The 16,001-nt window shown below is 36.5% G+C and overlaps 1 protein-coding gene across 2 annotated transcripts in view; it reads left to right on the top strand.

The window, feature by feature from the left end:
* The window catches only part of ARHGAP42 (Rho GTPase activating protein 42), a 241,876-nt gene that overhangs the window by 72,159 nt on the left and 153,716 nt on the right, over positions 1-16,001 (top strand). For both annotated transcript variants that reach the window (XM_011369414.2, XM_023536120.1), the window contains exon 3: positions 14,696-14,757. In XM_011369414.2, the coding sequence (XP_011367716.1) occupies positions 14,696-14,757 (62 nt within the window). The remainder of the gene's footprint in view (positions 1-14,695; positions 14,758-16,001) is intronic.

Below are 16,001 nucleotides of genomic sequence, written 5' to 3' on the forward strand. Positions count from 1 at the left end.
AAAAAAATTGTCTTAATTTATTAATATACAATAATTTCCTGAAACCACTTTATTTCTTTTGCAATTTGTTGTGCCAGAAAAAAAAGTAGTTCGATCTTTTTCACAGAGAGTGCAGTCTCTTATCTTCTCCAGCAAATTTTATGCTTTTTGAGGTTAGACAGTTTTACTCATATTTTTATTTCTGCATAGTACTTTAGAGCTTTATTGTAGCAGAAGCTTAGTAAATATCTGTTACACAAATAGTCCCCCTGCAAAATCTAGTAAACTTTTATGTAGAAACAAATCACCTTAAGTTACATAAATAGAATTGGGATCATATGTTAAAACATAAAATAAAATATGTATGTATTTGGATATGTCTAGCATAATTCTTTTCAATACAGCAATAAACTAAATTTTGAGAGGGAAATTTATATAATTACATACAAACATTCAGACACATACACACGTGTAGATAACTTTTCATGTAGTTGAGAATCATTTAGAATAGACTTCTTAATATTTGTAAATATTTCAAACCGGAGCTAAAGATTTTTCTGTCTTTTAATTTATTCAGTTTTAATTGACTACCTGTTAGGTGACAAGCACTGTGCCAATCCCTGAGGACCTGGTGGTACAAAGAGTAGGTAAAGCCTTTGCCCTTACAGAGTGTACAGATGGAAGGATAAGATGGTAGCAATATTCTTCTTTTAGAATAATGTAAACTAAAGAAGGCTTATTTCAAGGTGAGTGGATAGGGAATGAAGGAGAACTTTTATCAATGGTTAGTGACTTATGATGGCTCAAAAATCTCAACAAAATGATTAGATAGTGAAATAAATGCCGTGATCCAGAATAACTTGGAATGCAGGAAAATACAATGATCCTCATTATTCACAAATTCTGCATTTGTGAATTTGCCTACTCTACAATTTATTGATATCCACAAAATCAGTACACCTGGTGTTTTTGTGGTCTTTCACAGATGAAAAAGTTGAATTGCCTAACTCAACGGAAGACCTGCTGTTGAAAGGATGATGCAGTGAGGCAGCTGTGACTTTTTGAAGACTAATACGATAGTCTTTTGCTCTTCTAAAAGAGCAGTAGGCTAAAGTGTTAACAAAATTTAACTGAATAAGTTTAAAAATCTTACTGGGTTTATTCAGCGATTCCTTAATTGGACAGCCTCTAATCTAACAGATAGCAGTGCTGAAGAGCTGGACAAGGCAAGAGATTTTTCTACCAAAGTGAGCAGGGACAAGGAAGTTATACTGGATGTTAGTTGATTGGTTAAAGCAAGGATACTGTCCTCACGTAGAGCAAAGGCAGGTTCTGGAGCGGGTTAGGTAACTTGTGCTGAGCAAGCAAGAGGTGATAGATTGACCTAGGCCTGCCTTTTTTGGGAGAGCCAGCATAGAAACTTAAGTTTTGGTTTGCTGATTTGGGGTTTAGCAGGAGTGTCTCCATCTTGGGCGTAACCTGGTTATTTTAACAAGCAGAAGGACCAGAGATTAGAGTCAGGAACTTGCTTTTGTTAGCCTTCTTCCACTCTTTTTAAAGCTGTCTATGCCTGTATTTCCTGTTGTTAAAACTTATTTATTCTACAGGTACTTCAGTACCAACCAGGTCTAAGGTACCATCAATGGCTTAAGTGATTTATATTTACATTTTCATTGGGTAACTAACATTAACCCACCACTTTCAGTTAAATCACAGTTGTGTTGAAGGCTGCAAAAGCAAAGTTTTTTCTGCTAAGAGAACATATTCAAGATAGGCCAGGTCTAGATGAGGGAAGGCCACTCAGAGGAAGGGGTATTTAAATCAGGCATGGAGAAGTGGTTCGTGAAAGGGAAGAAGGGAGAACATTCCAGATCTAGGGAGGGGATGAACGGAGGCCTTGAGGAGGAAAGGAGAAGGTCAAGGGGAAGATGGCATGTGCGAAGTTTATGGGCTTGTAGACGAGACCTAATAGGCTCTGTTAGGGATGTGAAGTTTTAACCTACAGGCACTGAGTGAGAAGCCATTGCAGCACGTTAATTGGAGAAATGGTGTTGTGTTCACATTTTAAAAAGGTTAACCTGACTGTCTCATGGAAGATTTAAGAAGGCCCCCCCGCCCCAGATGAGTTTTTCTTAAAAAATGTTTTACTTGGCTGTTTCTTTGGATTTGTGCGTAAGAAAATGGGGCACAGGTAGCCTGACTTTATAATGTAACCCGTGTTTGTTTTTTTTTATTGAACTCGTATTGACCCACAGAACCACAGTTAGACTACATCTCTTTTATGTATGAATAGAGTAGTCTTACTAAAATTGAAATCTTATGGCTGGGTTGTAATTTCAAGCCTGAACTATGACACACTCCTGATGAGAATTTTATCATAATTTTTGATGTAATAACAGAAGTGTTTTATTGCCTGTTGGTAAACATCAGGCACCAACAAGGTAAGTGGTGGCCTGCGTGGTGTTAGGTGCATAGTTTGTACTTCTGTTGGTAAATTCTAGTTTATCCACCCATGTTGAATATAATATAAAGCTTGCATCTGCTTTGAAAACACCTTTTCAGATGGTATTGGATCATGATTACTTTCTTGGTGTAGAATAGTTTGTATCTTTGTGTCTGGGAACTGCATTTCTTTTAGGATAATTATCATTCCTTCATCATGTACTTGAAGAGTTGCTCAGGCTATTGTTTTTTGTTTTGTTATCTTAAATTATCAGAAAGTACTACTTCTGACTCAGAAATGTTGTCGTGGTTTCTTAGAATGCTAAGCTGAGTATCTTAAGAGTAGAAAGAGACCTTGGAGAACATGGAAGCTAACTGTCATTTTGCTTTAGATACAGATAAATCACACCAGTGTTAGAACTTTGATCACCAGGTTTCTAGGTTATGAACTTTGAGTTTATCTGCTCATTTATTCAGTAAAACTTTATCAAGTAGCTGGGATTTGTCAGCTACTTTTGGCTACTGAAGACTCATTAGTGTGTAAAATAGGAAAAAACAAAAAAAACACCCCAATGTGTTTGTATTTGTCAAAGGAGTTTGATGTTGAAAACATAAGTTCATTATATGTTAATTTAGATTGTGATAAGTGTTTAGATACAAAAAGAAGGGAGACTCTTTTAAATTTTTCTTTCGTATTTTTTATGTACAGGTATCTAATTTTAAGACAGTGGTATTACTGCTAACTGCTTATAAACTGAACCTTGTTTTATCCTTCATTTTCTGTGTAATCAGTCATTTACATTACCATGTGAACTGACTCTATTTCTGGCTTGAAACCATTTGATACAGAAGCCATAAAGGTAGTTAATACTTCTTAAGCCTGCTGGCTGTAACTGCACTGGATTTTTTTCTGGAGCATTTAGAATGTTGAAGCATTTCTCCAATTCTGTATTTGACCACTGCATTCTTCTTCTCTAGACCATTAGACTTCTTCCCTTGCTTGGGCGTATTTACTCTAACTACGTGCTTGAACATTCATTGTCTTGATATGTGCAGTACTGAAGAAAACTAAGATTTAATATCCTCTTAGTTGGAGTACAGGGATTGAGAGCCAGAGAATAATTATAAAAGGCTTTGCCATATAATCTAAAGTTTATTTTGCATGCTCCCAGGAGACACTCGAGGCTTTTGATTGAAGTTGCCCTTTAGGAGGTTTATTCTGGCATCAATATATGTGACGAATTATAGCATAGGAGTCTTTGCCAGTTCAGAATGAGTCAAAGATTGCCTTCATCACCAAATCTTTTATGAACCAAGAAAACATTTCTAAGTGTGAATGAAATAATAAAAATACAGTTTCAATTTTGATATAAAGTGTTTGGACCAGAAAAGCAATTGTCCTGGAGACTGTCTGTAATGAGTCAGGTGGCAGGACATGGGCACCCAGAGATTGATGGGAAACTCATTGGCAAAAGGCAAGGATGAGCGTATGAGGAATGAAGAGAGACATGGGGGTGGATGGGAGGAACAGAATACAGAAAAAGTTGAAAAGAAACAAGAGTTGAATAATAGGCCTAAAAAAGAAAAGCTTGCCTTGGATTGTTATCTAGGAATATGTGCCAGTGGGAAAAAAGCTAATTCTGAGTAATTTCTCTGTCAGAATTCAAGATAGTTGTGGAGTCACAATTCAGAGGGCTTTGGAGAGAAGATCTTTTGGGTCATGCTTGATTCTTGGGACTCAGAGATAATGTCTTGCTTCCTCCATAACCACAAGGGCCAAGAGTACTTCTTTTGCCATTGAAAGTACAGATTAGCTTCAAGCAGGGAAGTAGAGGTGATCTTTACAGATTTTGTTAAAATACATACTGTTTCTTATTTAAACGCAGTTTGAATTCTTAATTTCTTGCGCAAAGCATGCATCCCTTCCCACTCCCAAGTCAGTAGTTGCCAAACCTGCCTAGTATCAGAATCAACACTAGGGAACCTTAACATTTTGATTCCTGGACCCCACCCAAGCCCTGAACTAAGGTGAAATCCTCTGGGTTGACATTGTAGGAGCCTTTAGTTTTATGGAGATTCTTGGTGTCTGATGCAGCCTGTGGGAAACCACTACTCTGAACAATATAGTTGTGGTTTCTACCGAGGGAGGCACAGCTGGGGAGGTTACTAACATAGGGAAAAAGTCTGCTCCAGAAGTGTGCTTTTTTGATCACCAGATTCCTGATGCCCAGTGTTTCATTGAACTTGGAGCCGCTAAAGCTGTAGAAGCCACCTGTTTGTAGGGAAACCTGGTCATTTATTGACACATTGTCCTTCACAGCTTGAAAAAACGTTTTGGTTTATGGAGAATAAATTGACATGTACCCTGAGAATGAGAGATGGTGTTCATGGGCCAGTGTAGATACTGTGCTAATTTCCCAGGGGTGAAAAAAATCAGCTTTTCAAATTAAACTCACACGGTGTGGTTTAATTCATGCTGATATAGACTTTGGATTCTCTAGAATTCTCTACTAATAATATCTTCTGAGTGCAAAGAACCTTATGGATAATTTAGTATATTCAGACATGAATAAAATCTTCTTGCATTCTTATTAGGCTAATAAAATATAAGGAGTAAAAAATATAGCTTTATGATACACTCACGGTTATACTGAGGAGAATGTGCTGGGTGTTCTAGATATAGTAAGAACAACAATGCTGTGAGAGCACCAAAGCTGGAGAAGGGATTCCCGGCTGGGGATGTTAGAAGATGCTCAAATCGAGGAGGTTATTCATGCTGGGTCCTAATGGTTAGATAAGATATAGCTTAGGAAGTGTAGGTAAAGGAAAGATGTGTAAACGAGAAACTCTAGTAATGTCTAGTAGTTTCAAAGTGCTAAGTTAGTGATTAGAAATAGTAACATCTCAGGCTAAGATACTTGGAAAGGTACTTCTGGCCACATCACGGGAGCCCCAAATTACTTGCGGTGTGGAGTTTGGATTTTATCTACCAATTCAAGGCTTTCGAGTGGGATAGTGACATAATCAAAGGTGCCTTTTAGGAATTTTATTCTGACCGTAAGTACATACAATGAGTTGAGTCATAGAAGCTGGGAAACCAGTAACTAGGCTACTGTATTAAAACAACAGAGATGAAGCGATATCTTTACATGGATACAGAAGGGCAGAGGAAAAGGGTCAGTAGCATTTGATGAGTGGCTGTATGGAAGGAAGGATTGAGGATTAATCCATCACTTGAATTGCTGGGGGCGTGGGTTATGAACCCATTTACGTGTTTACATGTGGCCAGAGTACTTGGAGGTGGATCAGAATTGTAAGTTAAGATATGACACATGTTAAGTTTCCAGATGCAGATAAAATCCCTCATAGAAATTCCCAGGAGGTAATTGGATTTGTTAAATTTAGAATAGTGAGTTGAGGCTCTGGGAATGTGCCTAGAGTAGTAGGAAAGTATATAAATTTCAGGTGAGCTAATTTGGGTTCAGAGTTTAGCTCTGCAAGTCATTAGCTCTGTGACCGTGCTGCATCTTATTTAACCTTTGCGTTTCAGTTTCATTATTTAAAAAATAGGAAAATGGTGAGGGAAGATTTCGGTGTTTTATTTGTGATTGCCTTGTGGGGTAGTATGAGGGTTAACAAGCTGTTGGTGCATGCAAGTGCTGGTGCATGTATTGAATAAACCTTTTCCCTCCGACCCTGTGTCTTCCTGCTTGTCCTTGAGATTAGGAGGACACTGAAGTGTGCAGACCTAGGGCAAGGAGAAATAGCTGGCGTGGAGAGAAAGTAACAATGGAAATGAGAGAAGGAAAGAGAAAAATGTAGCTAGAAGGGTGAGATTAGAAGCTTCACGGTGAGTTGTTAGTTTTTGAGAGGAAGAGGGCCCCTTTTCTGAAACAAGCAAGTTGAAGGGAATGAATAAAGATAGTGTTGGTCATTGGGTCTTGAACTTCTCTCAGAGACGCAGAAGGCTAGGCCATCTGGTATCCGTGAGGGGAAGTTTGGGGCTGGGTTCTTGAGAAAGGAGAAAATTCTTTTTAGATAGCCACTGTGGGAAATAAGATTAGGAGTAAACTAGAGTTGAATGAAAGGATTGCCAGAAAGCAAAAGGCACGGGGTTAGATAGCTTGAACTCTCAGTGTCCTTGTGGGTGTGTGAATTGCAGAGGGAGAAGGTCATTGGAGGTTGTGGAAAAGAGAAGCTGGATATTGGATCTAGAAGCGGATGTTGACGTTTCATAGGGTGGTGGCAGGAGGATTGGGTGCAGAGGAGGAGTATGAATGGGGTGCTTCAATCTTTGTGGAATGTGAAGGAGTGCCGGGAGGTCAGTTCTCGATGGTAGTAAAAATGAGGTGGGGGGAGGCCTACTTGGTGTAAGTGGTTGTTTGTCAGCAACAAATTACTGACTGTTCCTTTTAAGGCAGGATACTTGGCGCCTGATTGCCCTTGGAGCACAAACAGCTATGCCACTGGTTGCCTTTAAAGACGATAGGCCTGTTCTTTTCTGTAATGCAGTAGGGTTGTAAGTTGGCACTATTCTCCTGTTTCTGTCTCTCCGCCGTCCCCCCTCCCCCCACCCCTACCGACCCTGCTTTGGCGATACTGGTTTGCTGGAAGACAATAGACTCTGATATCAAACAATCAAAATTAAATACCTGCTTCTCCACTTATTAGCTGGGAGATCATGGGGCAAGCCTCTCCCACTGATTGGTCCTCCTTTGCTCACCCGCACAATGTGGATAATACCCACTTTAGCACCTCCTATCATTGTGTGGACATTAAATGAGATAGTATAGGTAACATCTCTACCTCTTAGTAGAGGCGCTCCAATGTGCGAGAGGTCTGCACGCTGGGAAAATGGTTTCTAAATTGTGGGTTGTTTTGGCTTTGGGAAACAGATCAAACACCACTAGAGCAACACAAAAACGCTAAAATAAGGCAGCATCAGAATAGCGTGGTTCTTTATTTTATAACACGTATGATTGGAAAGAAAACAAAGTAAATATATGTGACAACCTGTCAAATGCAAAATTCTTATTGCTTTAACGTGAAATCTCATAGTAAAAGATCTTTGCTGAAATTCAGATGAATTTCACTTGAAGTAATGCAATGGTGTGATGAAGTCTGGGGAGAGACCAGCTGGAATCAAGTTTTGAAATTGTGTGAAATTCAAAGACTGTCTTTCTATATTTGTATGTATTTATCAAAATTTGGATTTATGTAAATTATATATGTATATATTATATAACATAAGCCCTCTGTGTGTGTGTGTGTGTGTGTGTGTGAGTGTACTAGAACTCTTGAAATACCTTGTACTTTGGCAGTTTCAAGGAAACACCGTTTGATATATAGTCTGGAATTATTTATGTGCATCCATTGTGACTTTCATCTTGGAGTCATAATTCTCAGTTTTAATAGGGAATCCTAACTAATCTGCAGCAGCAGTAGGAGCTGTCTTTTACAGGTGAAGTTCCTGGCTTACAGAAGGTGTCTTCTTTTGGGTCCAGTTGTTATACCAGTAAGGATAGAAACCAGACTGAGTATTCAGTTAGACAAGAGTGATAGATTGATAATTTGACCACAAGTTCTGAGTCTCAGCCCACATGTGCAGCATTGAGCAATGCTGGGACCTGGATTGATAAACCAGATTAAAGTATAACACAGGTTAGGGCCTGAGGTCCCATGGAATGTCATAACCCAGGTATGGAGGGAGGCAATTGACATAGGAGATGGGAATTAAAAAAGAAACTGGATTACTGGTCATAACCCCTGCAAAGGGTCTGGGTCATATGGTTAGAGTATAAACAGGAACAAGAGAAAGCAGAAAGAAATTCTCTTCAGAGTCTGATTGGCATCTGAGTACCAGACAGGCCAGATATGGCACAGTTGATGGTATTAGACAAGTGACGAAGAAATGAGGCGGTTCCCAACTCTATACAGAGTACTTGGTTCACTTGATAAAAGTTAATTTTATGACTTTTCATTTGTAGGCTGTGCACTAATTCTTTAATGCTCAATTAGGAAACTATACTATAATATCAAGTAACTTTTTATTACTAAAATGATATCTAATACACTTTTCCAACTTGGCACATCTCATAATTGCTGAAACATAATTCACCTGAATGCAGTGCAAAGCCACACAAGGATGCATTGGTAGCATATAAAAGAAGAATTTAAATGCATGTTTTCAGGGACTTGTTTTCAAGATTAATCTCTCCTTTTGATTTATTTTTGACAATTAAAAATAAATCTAACCACCAGGAGAACATTGTGGAGAATCTGGTTTAGTTGCCTCAAAGGTAAGTAGATTTCCATGTGTTTTTCCTGAGACCCTGGATTCCTGGATTCTAACACTGAGAAGTGTTAGAAAGATGAGCACCTTTCCGTAGTAGGGTGTACTGCAGTGATCTGCCAGCGTTCAACAGTGCCCTGTCACTTTTTTTTCAGTTGGTTTAAGAAGCAATTTATTGGCTTTTACAACTAGGCATCCATGGAGCTTAAAGCCACAAATGGAGTGGAAAAATCTTATTTGATGTTGCGGTTCCCAGAAAATAATAACTAGAGTCTGTGGTTGCAAATAATGCCAGTATTGCAGACCTAGTGGACAGACCATCAGTGGGGGTGTTAATTTTTACCAAAGATACAATATCTGGTGGGAGAATTGGTGTCAGTTTTTATATCATTCTGTCTGTTTAGCAGACATAGTATTTATTATTCAGACATATCACAAGCTGATCATGCTTCTTGCTTTATGGGTTAAACTGTTCCTGAACTAAAACTTTCCCTGTATACTTCAGGCAGTATGATACCTTTGATCTTTTAAATGTTCAAATTAAAACTTTCTGAATGGGGGTTCCAGGCATGAACTACTGATGGTGACTCCTGTTAGGTCGTTACATGCTTTGTAGTGTAGTGCTGGGTGTTACTTGGCTATGTATGTGGATTCTATTCTTATTTTTCTCAATATGGCCAAATCTGGAAAGATACAACAGATTCGCCTGCTCTACTTCATACCTTCATTTAAGTGTTGATGGTTTATTTTATTGCCTTTCTCCTACTCTTGATGAAAAGTCAGTGCGAAAAAGATTTTAAGAAAGCTTGACAGAGCCTACATCTCACACTCAAATAGAAAACTAAAGTGACTGTTGGGCCATCATCTGGACTTATAAAAATATGATTTTGCATTAGTTTAGTCCGACTTTTATAGGTTTTCATGTTTTCCTTGAGATTTAACCAAGTCTAAACCCTACCGCTAACCCAGTTCTCCTCTATTCATCAGCATACCTGAATGTCATAAGTGATTTGCTCATTCTAATAAAGTGAAAAAAACGTATTGTTGACAGAATTGTAAATGTCATGAATTTGTGATCTACACTTTTGTTTGAGTATGTATTTTGCCATTTAGATTTGAAGAAAGGCTTGGCTGAATACAAGAGAGACCTGCTTTCTCAATTTTCCTTCTAGTTGTAAAATCTGTAAAGCCCAAGCTGATCAATTGTTGAAACATTTAATAGTATAATGCTTAATATTTCAGGTAGTGGAGTTATTTCACCAATGGACATGGAGTAATTGTCTTTCTTCTCTCTCATTCCTACTTCCAGACACTAAATAGGTTTTCCGCAGTCAAAAATGGTAGAGTGTATTTAAGCCTGCTGAAAAGATTGTTAGGAAATAGGTATTTTAGACAGTTCAGGAATGTTTCAGAATTTATGATATAGAAGCTATTATCATACTTCTCACTCTCTAGGTATAATCCAGCCGTATCTTGTAAATGTTTGTACTCTCAGGGCCTGTCATAAATGCACCTAAATAATTGATTTCTTTTGTTCCAAAAGTGTTTTTCCAATATCACATCATGGAGATGAAAAGGAAGCCCATAGCACTTCAACAATTTGTTGGAAAGTTAAGATTTATATATGAAACTATATTTTGGTTGCTCTCCAGTAATCTCATGGTCCAGATGGTCAGGAAGAGGAAAGATTATTAGTGGTGAACACAGCCAGGAAAGTTTCAGGCAGGTGGCAAGAATGTGGATAGCTAACATAGTTTCCCAAAGTATCTGGCTATTTTTTTTTTTTCATAATATTTTATGAAGCCTAAAATAAGAGTTGGTATGTTTCTGCTCATAGAGCAAATAGGCTGTGGGAATGTATTGTTAAACTCATTAATTCATTTAATGGTTGTCTGTTGAAAGCCTACTGTGTATTAGGTATTGTTTTTGGAATATTGTTCTCACTAAATCAACCTCCTGTAATAAATACCACCTAGGTATGGTCAAAATCTGTAATTGCAGGATGAGCTCTGGTATTTGAAGTTAGCCTGGACCTCCTAAATCAGATAATGAGATGGTCATTTATGTAAATATTGCTAAATAAAATATGTAATGTCACAAATAACTTGCTTATAAAAAAGTTTTTAGGTATTAGAAATTTACATGTAGTAAATATTTTCTGATTTTGCTTAGGTAAGGTCTTAGAAGAAATGGTTCAAGCAGTCACAAAATCAATAGCTGTTTCATATGAGGCACTGTGATGGGTGCTGGTGGAGTCGTTTTGTATACATTTTCTGCCCAAGGTCTGCTGGAGAATAGACTTTCTCCAGTTTTCATGCTCTCTTTATGGCACTTGTGGGTCCCCTGTGCCAAATATTCTAATACTGGCTTTTCATTTGGGATACACTAGGCAGTTTGGATCTCTGTCTGACTTGTGTCAGAGGTTCCTGTGACTTTGAGCATGAGCAGGCAAGGAAGGGACTGACCATCCTTCAGCCCTTAATCCTAAAACCCAATTTACAAGATAATAACTAGAACTATTTTATATCGGCTTTATAGGATTGTTAATTACTATTTTCTTTGTGTTACCTTGTGCTTAGTAAGCTATTAATGCAATACTTTGACGTCATTATAAATAAAAAGATTAGGGAAAAATGTTAGATATGGGTTTAAAAAGTTAGTAGGCCCCTGTCACTAATTAATGAAATATTTAGCATTCCTGGCTGGTTTTGTTTTGTTTTGTTTTGTTTTGTTTGTTTGTTTGTTTGTTTACAAAACAAATGACAAACACGAATATCTTCATTTGGACCAAGAAACATATACTTTTATGGAACCGAGATTATACTTAAAAAGAAAAATCATAGTTTTTTGAAGTCATTTCCCTGAAAAATCAACCAAAGGAAAAAAGGAAACAAAACTTGATAAATTGGGCCAGACTCAGAAAACTGCTACAAGAAGAGTAGTTTTTATTGTGAGGAACCAGACATGTGATTGCTTTTGCATGTTAAAATTTTTCTCTAACACTCTCACTATAATCAATTATTATTGTCCAGAGTCTATAATATAAATAGTATTTATAGTGAAAACAGACCAGAAAACCAAGTAAAGCAGAAAACAGTATTATTAATTTTTGGACAGAGATTCTACAGCACTGAGTTTCCTTACTTGTAATCAAAATCTGATTTGAGGAAACTCCACAATTTACTCTTAGATTAGTAGCTACCGAGGGATGCTTGTGGACTCGCACAGTCATAATTGTAAAATACTGTCTGGGTTGTAAATACTTTTAGGGTAAGCCAGTGACTATTTTCTGGGTTGACCAAGTGGGAGGTTCTAGTATACCCCTGCCAATCTATAATCAAGTTAATATTTTCATTTATTCCCCAAATGTTGGCAGGCTTCTATGTGCTAGCTGTTTATTTAACCCTTTGGGAAAATTAATGTGTGATCTATACCCTTGTAGAACTTAGGTTAGTAGGAAAATGAACATTAATAGCGTGTTTTATTTTCATTCTTTATTTAAAAAGTTATAGGTATTTATTAAACTTAACAAAAACTAGCAATCTCCTATCTTACCAGTCCCTACCACTTAACTTCCCAGAAAGACCGTTTTGAACTTTTAGCCATTTCTTCCATTTCTTTAAAGTTCATGAGTATCTTGCTACTTCTTGATTTTTCTTTTCAGTTTTAGATATCATCTTTTTACTTCATACTATTGTCACACTATGTCTTGAGTTCATACTATCTTACATGTTTCTTAACACTATTCTCTCAATAGTAAAAGCTTAATTTTGCCAAAATCAATTTTTAATGTTTATATTACAGTGACTTTGTACATTTTACTCACAGCTCAGCTATTTCATTAATTTTGACTGCGTTGCTTGTATATAACATTGTTTTCCCAGAAGTTAATAATTGCCTTTGAATTTTCTTTTAAAAAAGGAGTATAAATATTTTCTCTTTATACTGACACATCAGGGTATTGATCAGCTCTATTTTCCTTTCTCCGAGGACATTTTCTGGAGCCACTCACCTATTGCTCCGGTCTGGACAAGATCCTCTCTAGGCCTTTCGCACAATTATTGTCCTGGAATAGATATGTGTGTTGTCTTGAGAAATCCATTTGCTTCTTTTCTGTATTGGACCATCTATTTCTAAATTCCATATCTTCTCTTCATTTAGTCCCATGTTTTGTTATTGTGTGTAATCTAACAGCTTCCAAGTAAAAAAAAAAAAATGCAGGTAAAGGGTTTTTTGTTTTTTGTTTTTTTTAATTAAAATGTTTGGGAGGAATTGAGTTAGAAATCTGGGGTTAAAGTGTTTCTTATACAGACTTTCAACTACTCTTTCATTTATACCTCTTGTGTTCTCACCTTTAGGAGTACCTACTGCCTCTAATTCCTGTAGCCCAAACTGATTTATCTCTAGGCTTCTTTCTCTTTAGGCATGTTTACATTGCCTTCCATCATCCAAAGTTTTGTTGACATTTTCTTCAGGCTCACCCACAGAGATCTTCAGTGACAGTAGGTGGCCTCCAGAATGATGATGGAATACTTTCTTTATCAAAAATACAAAAATATAATATGCTATTACACACGCCAGTTAAAATCTCTGTATTTGTAAAATGTTTTTCTGTTCAACTTCCTGTTGTCAAAACTGGGTCGTTTTGTAGTATTGATAATTATTTTTGCAGAAGTTAAAACTTCTTAAAAAATTATTCTTACTCTGAGGCCATTAATGTGTTTATTATATTAATCTAAATCTCCCAGGCAATCCTTTAATTTCTGTTTTGGCAACTGAATAAAACCCAATGTGAAGTAATCATAGGGATAGCATTTTAAACCAGCTTAGTTTAATGTAAGCTTAGCAGTTCTGGGGAAAAAAAAAGAGGGGAAAAAATCTTAGATTGGAATTTTAAATTCTTGAAAACATTCTTTCTTAATAATGTCTGTTGATGTGACTCTTGATTTGTTCTCCTCACTTACCTTTATTATATGTTTTATGCCAGACTTACTAGACTTCTGGTCTCACAGAATGTTTTCAATGTTAGTATGGATGAAGGAATGGAAAAGGGGAGTCTAAAAAAGAAAACATAGGAGGAAAGGTTCAAAGCTTAAGTAAAAATATTTTGCATTCATCTTATTTATTTTGTTAGTATTGTAACAAAACATTTCAACTTTAGTTAATAAATTTATATTAAGTAGACGATATAAAAATTGATGTGAATGAATTTCTCTTTCACAGTCACTATTTGAGACTATGCATGAAGAATATGCCACTGTAACTTCCTGTTATTTTTGGTTTGTGCTTTTAATGTTTCTGAGTACTTGATCTTTTTCCCATGCCACAGCAACATAGGTTCAGATCAAGCAGTGTTTCTCAACTTTTATCTGAAACAGGTCAGCTGGAGATCTCGTTACATGTAGATTCTGGGGAGGGGACTATATTTCTAACAAGTTCTCAAAATGCCGTTCCACCACACTGACTAGCAAAGGTCTAAATTATCTTGGCTATAGGAGGAATACAGAATCTGTCTTTTAAGAATCTGTTACTGTTGAACTTTTAGGAAGAAGTCAGTGGAACACCTTGTGTTACTGGCTGCTACTAAGTACATGTAAGAGTACTGGATTTATTGTGCTTCTTATAGATTTAATATATTTTTCATTATCCTGTTTAGAAGTGATTCTAGTACTATACTTGTATTTATTAATATGTAAGTTTTATATATTAAGTATATAAATTGTATTCCCTTGGTGTCTTTGAAGAAAAAATATTACACTTGACACATGCTTAACTTCAATTCTCTGTACAGTCATTCTCTGACCTATAGCTATAAGTCATTGAGATCCTAATGTATATACTGTTTTGTGCTTATAAAAACATAAAACCACAGAATATATACTAAGTTATAACTAGCTGCATTGTGATGTTTATTCCTCTGCATTTAGATATTAGCAATGATAAAAGGTTAATACTTCTTTTTAAAATTTATTTTCTAAATAGCTCAGTCACTAAAAGAATTTGCGAGACTACTCATCACGGTAGAAGAAGAAAGGAGAAGACTGGTAAGTCTGTTTCCCATTTCTTAAGAATAATGCTTTATTTGGATAAGATAAAAGAAAGAATAGACCCTCTGAATTAGACTTAGCTATACTAAACTTTATAATTTGATACATCCACTAAATGTTGCAGAAAAAAATTGTGTGATTATCAAATTTCGTTAATAAGATAAGCCATTTGTATTTATTTCATATATACAGCAGATGTAAATTGCATTCATTTTGCTTTTCAGTTACTGTTTCTGAGTATTAAAAATATTGAACAAACTACCATTAAGAAATCTATTCTAATTGAGAAAACATCTAAATAAACTTAGTGTTATAATAAAAACACATTGTAAGTATCAAAGGCCGTTCATAGAAGGAGTAACTAACGTTTTGCCAAGGTGTTAGCAGGAGACTTTTTTTGGAAAGGTCATAGTTCAGTTGGGTCTTGAAGCCTGGGAGAGTTTTGCTGAGCTGAGAAGAAGGGGAAAGCATTCTGGGTTGATGGATTAATTTATGCAACAGTATCAATGCTCAGTTATTAGTAATAGATTTATCTATTCACAAATATAATTTCATGCCCCTTGTGTTTAAATTTCTGTGAAGGCCCCCTGTCTATGACCCAGTCTTCTCATTTGTATATGGGAAAAATAGTTTGATGTACCTACCCCACAAGATTCTTGTAAAGCATTTGTAGCAGCACCTGGCACATAGTAATGTTGATGGTGATGAAGATATTATCAGTTACAGTGAGGGTTATAGACTTGGTTAAAACATCAGCTTTGCTATCACTATACTTTATCCTGCTGGGGAATTATATATACACATAAATAAATGCAAGTGTGGACTAAATGTGCTAGACATGCAGCACAGTTTGGTGTTGTTTTGTTGAATGGATAAGGAAGAGCAACTTGAGGAGTGTACCTTTAAGGTGACCTTGACTCACAGGAACCATTACCTGAGCCAGGGAAGGATCACACATCTAGGATGTGGCAGTCATATAAATGAGCCTGAGCAGAGGCTACAAGGTGGGGGAAAGTACTGTATATATTTGTAGAATAAGGCAGTTGGTTTTCTGAAGGTATTAGTAGAAGATCGTTTGGTAATTTTAGCCATATGTGGGGATAAAGAGCTGAGCTAAGAAGTTGTGTTTGTTATAGGCAATGGGATAATTGCTAGAAGTTTTGAATAGAAAATGAGAGGGTCAATATGGGAGTTAGGAGAGATTTAGTGGCCAGTAAGGTGGGGAAGAAATACTGGGGAGA

Source organism: Pteropus vampyrus, unplaced genomic scaffold (assembly GCF_000151845.1).
Source record: "Pteropus vampyrus isolate Shadow unplaced genomic scaffold, Pvam_2.0 Scaffold148, whole genome shotgun sequence".
In the NCBI taxonomy this organism is placed as follows: domain Eukaryota; kingdom Metazoa; phylum Chordata; class Mammalia; order Chiroptera; family Pteropodidae; genus Pteropus; species Pteropus vampyrus.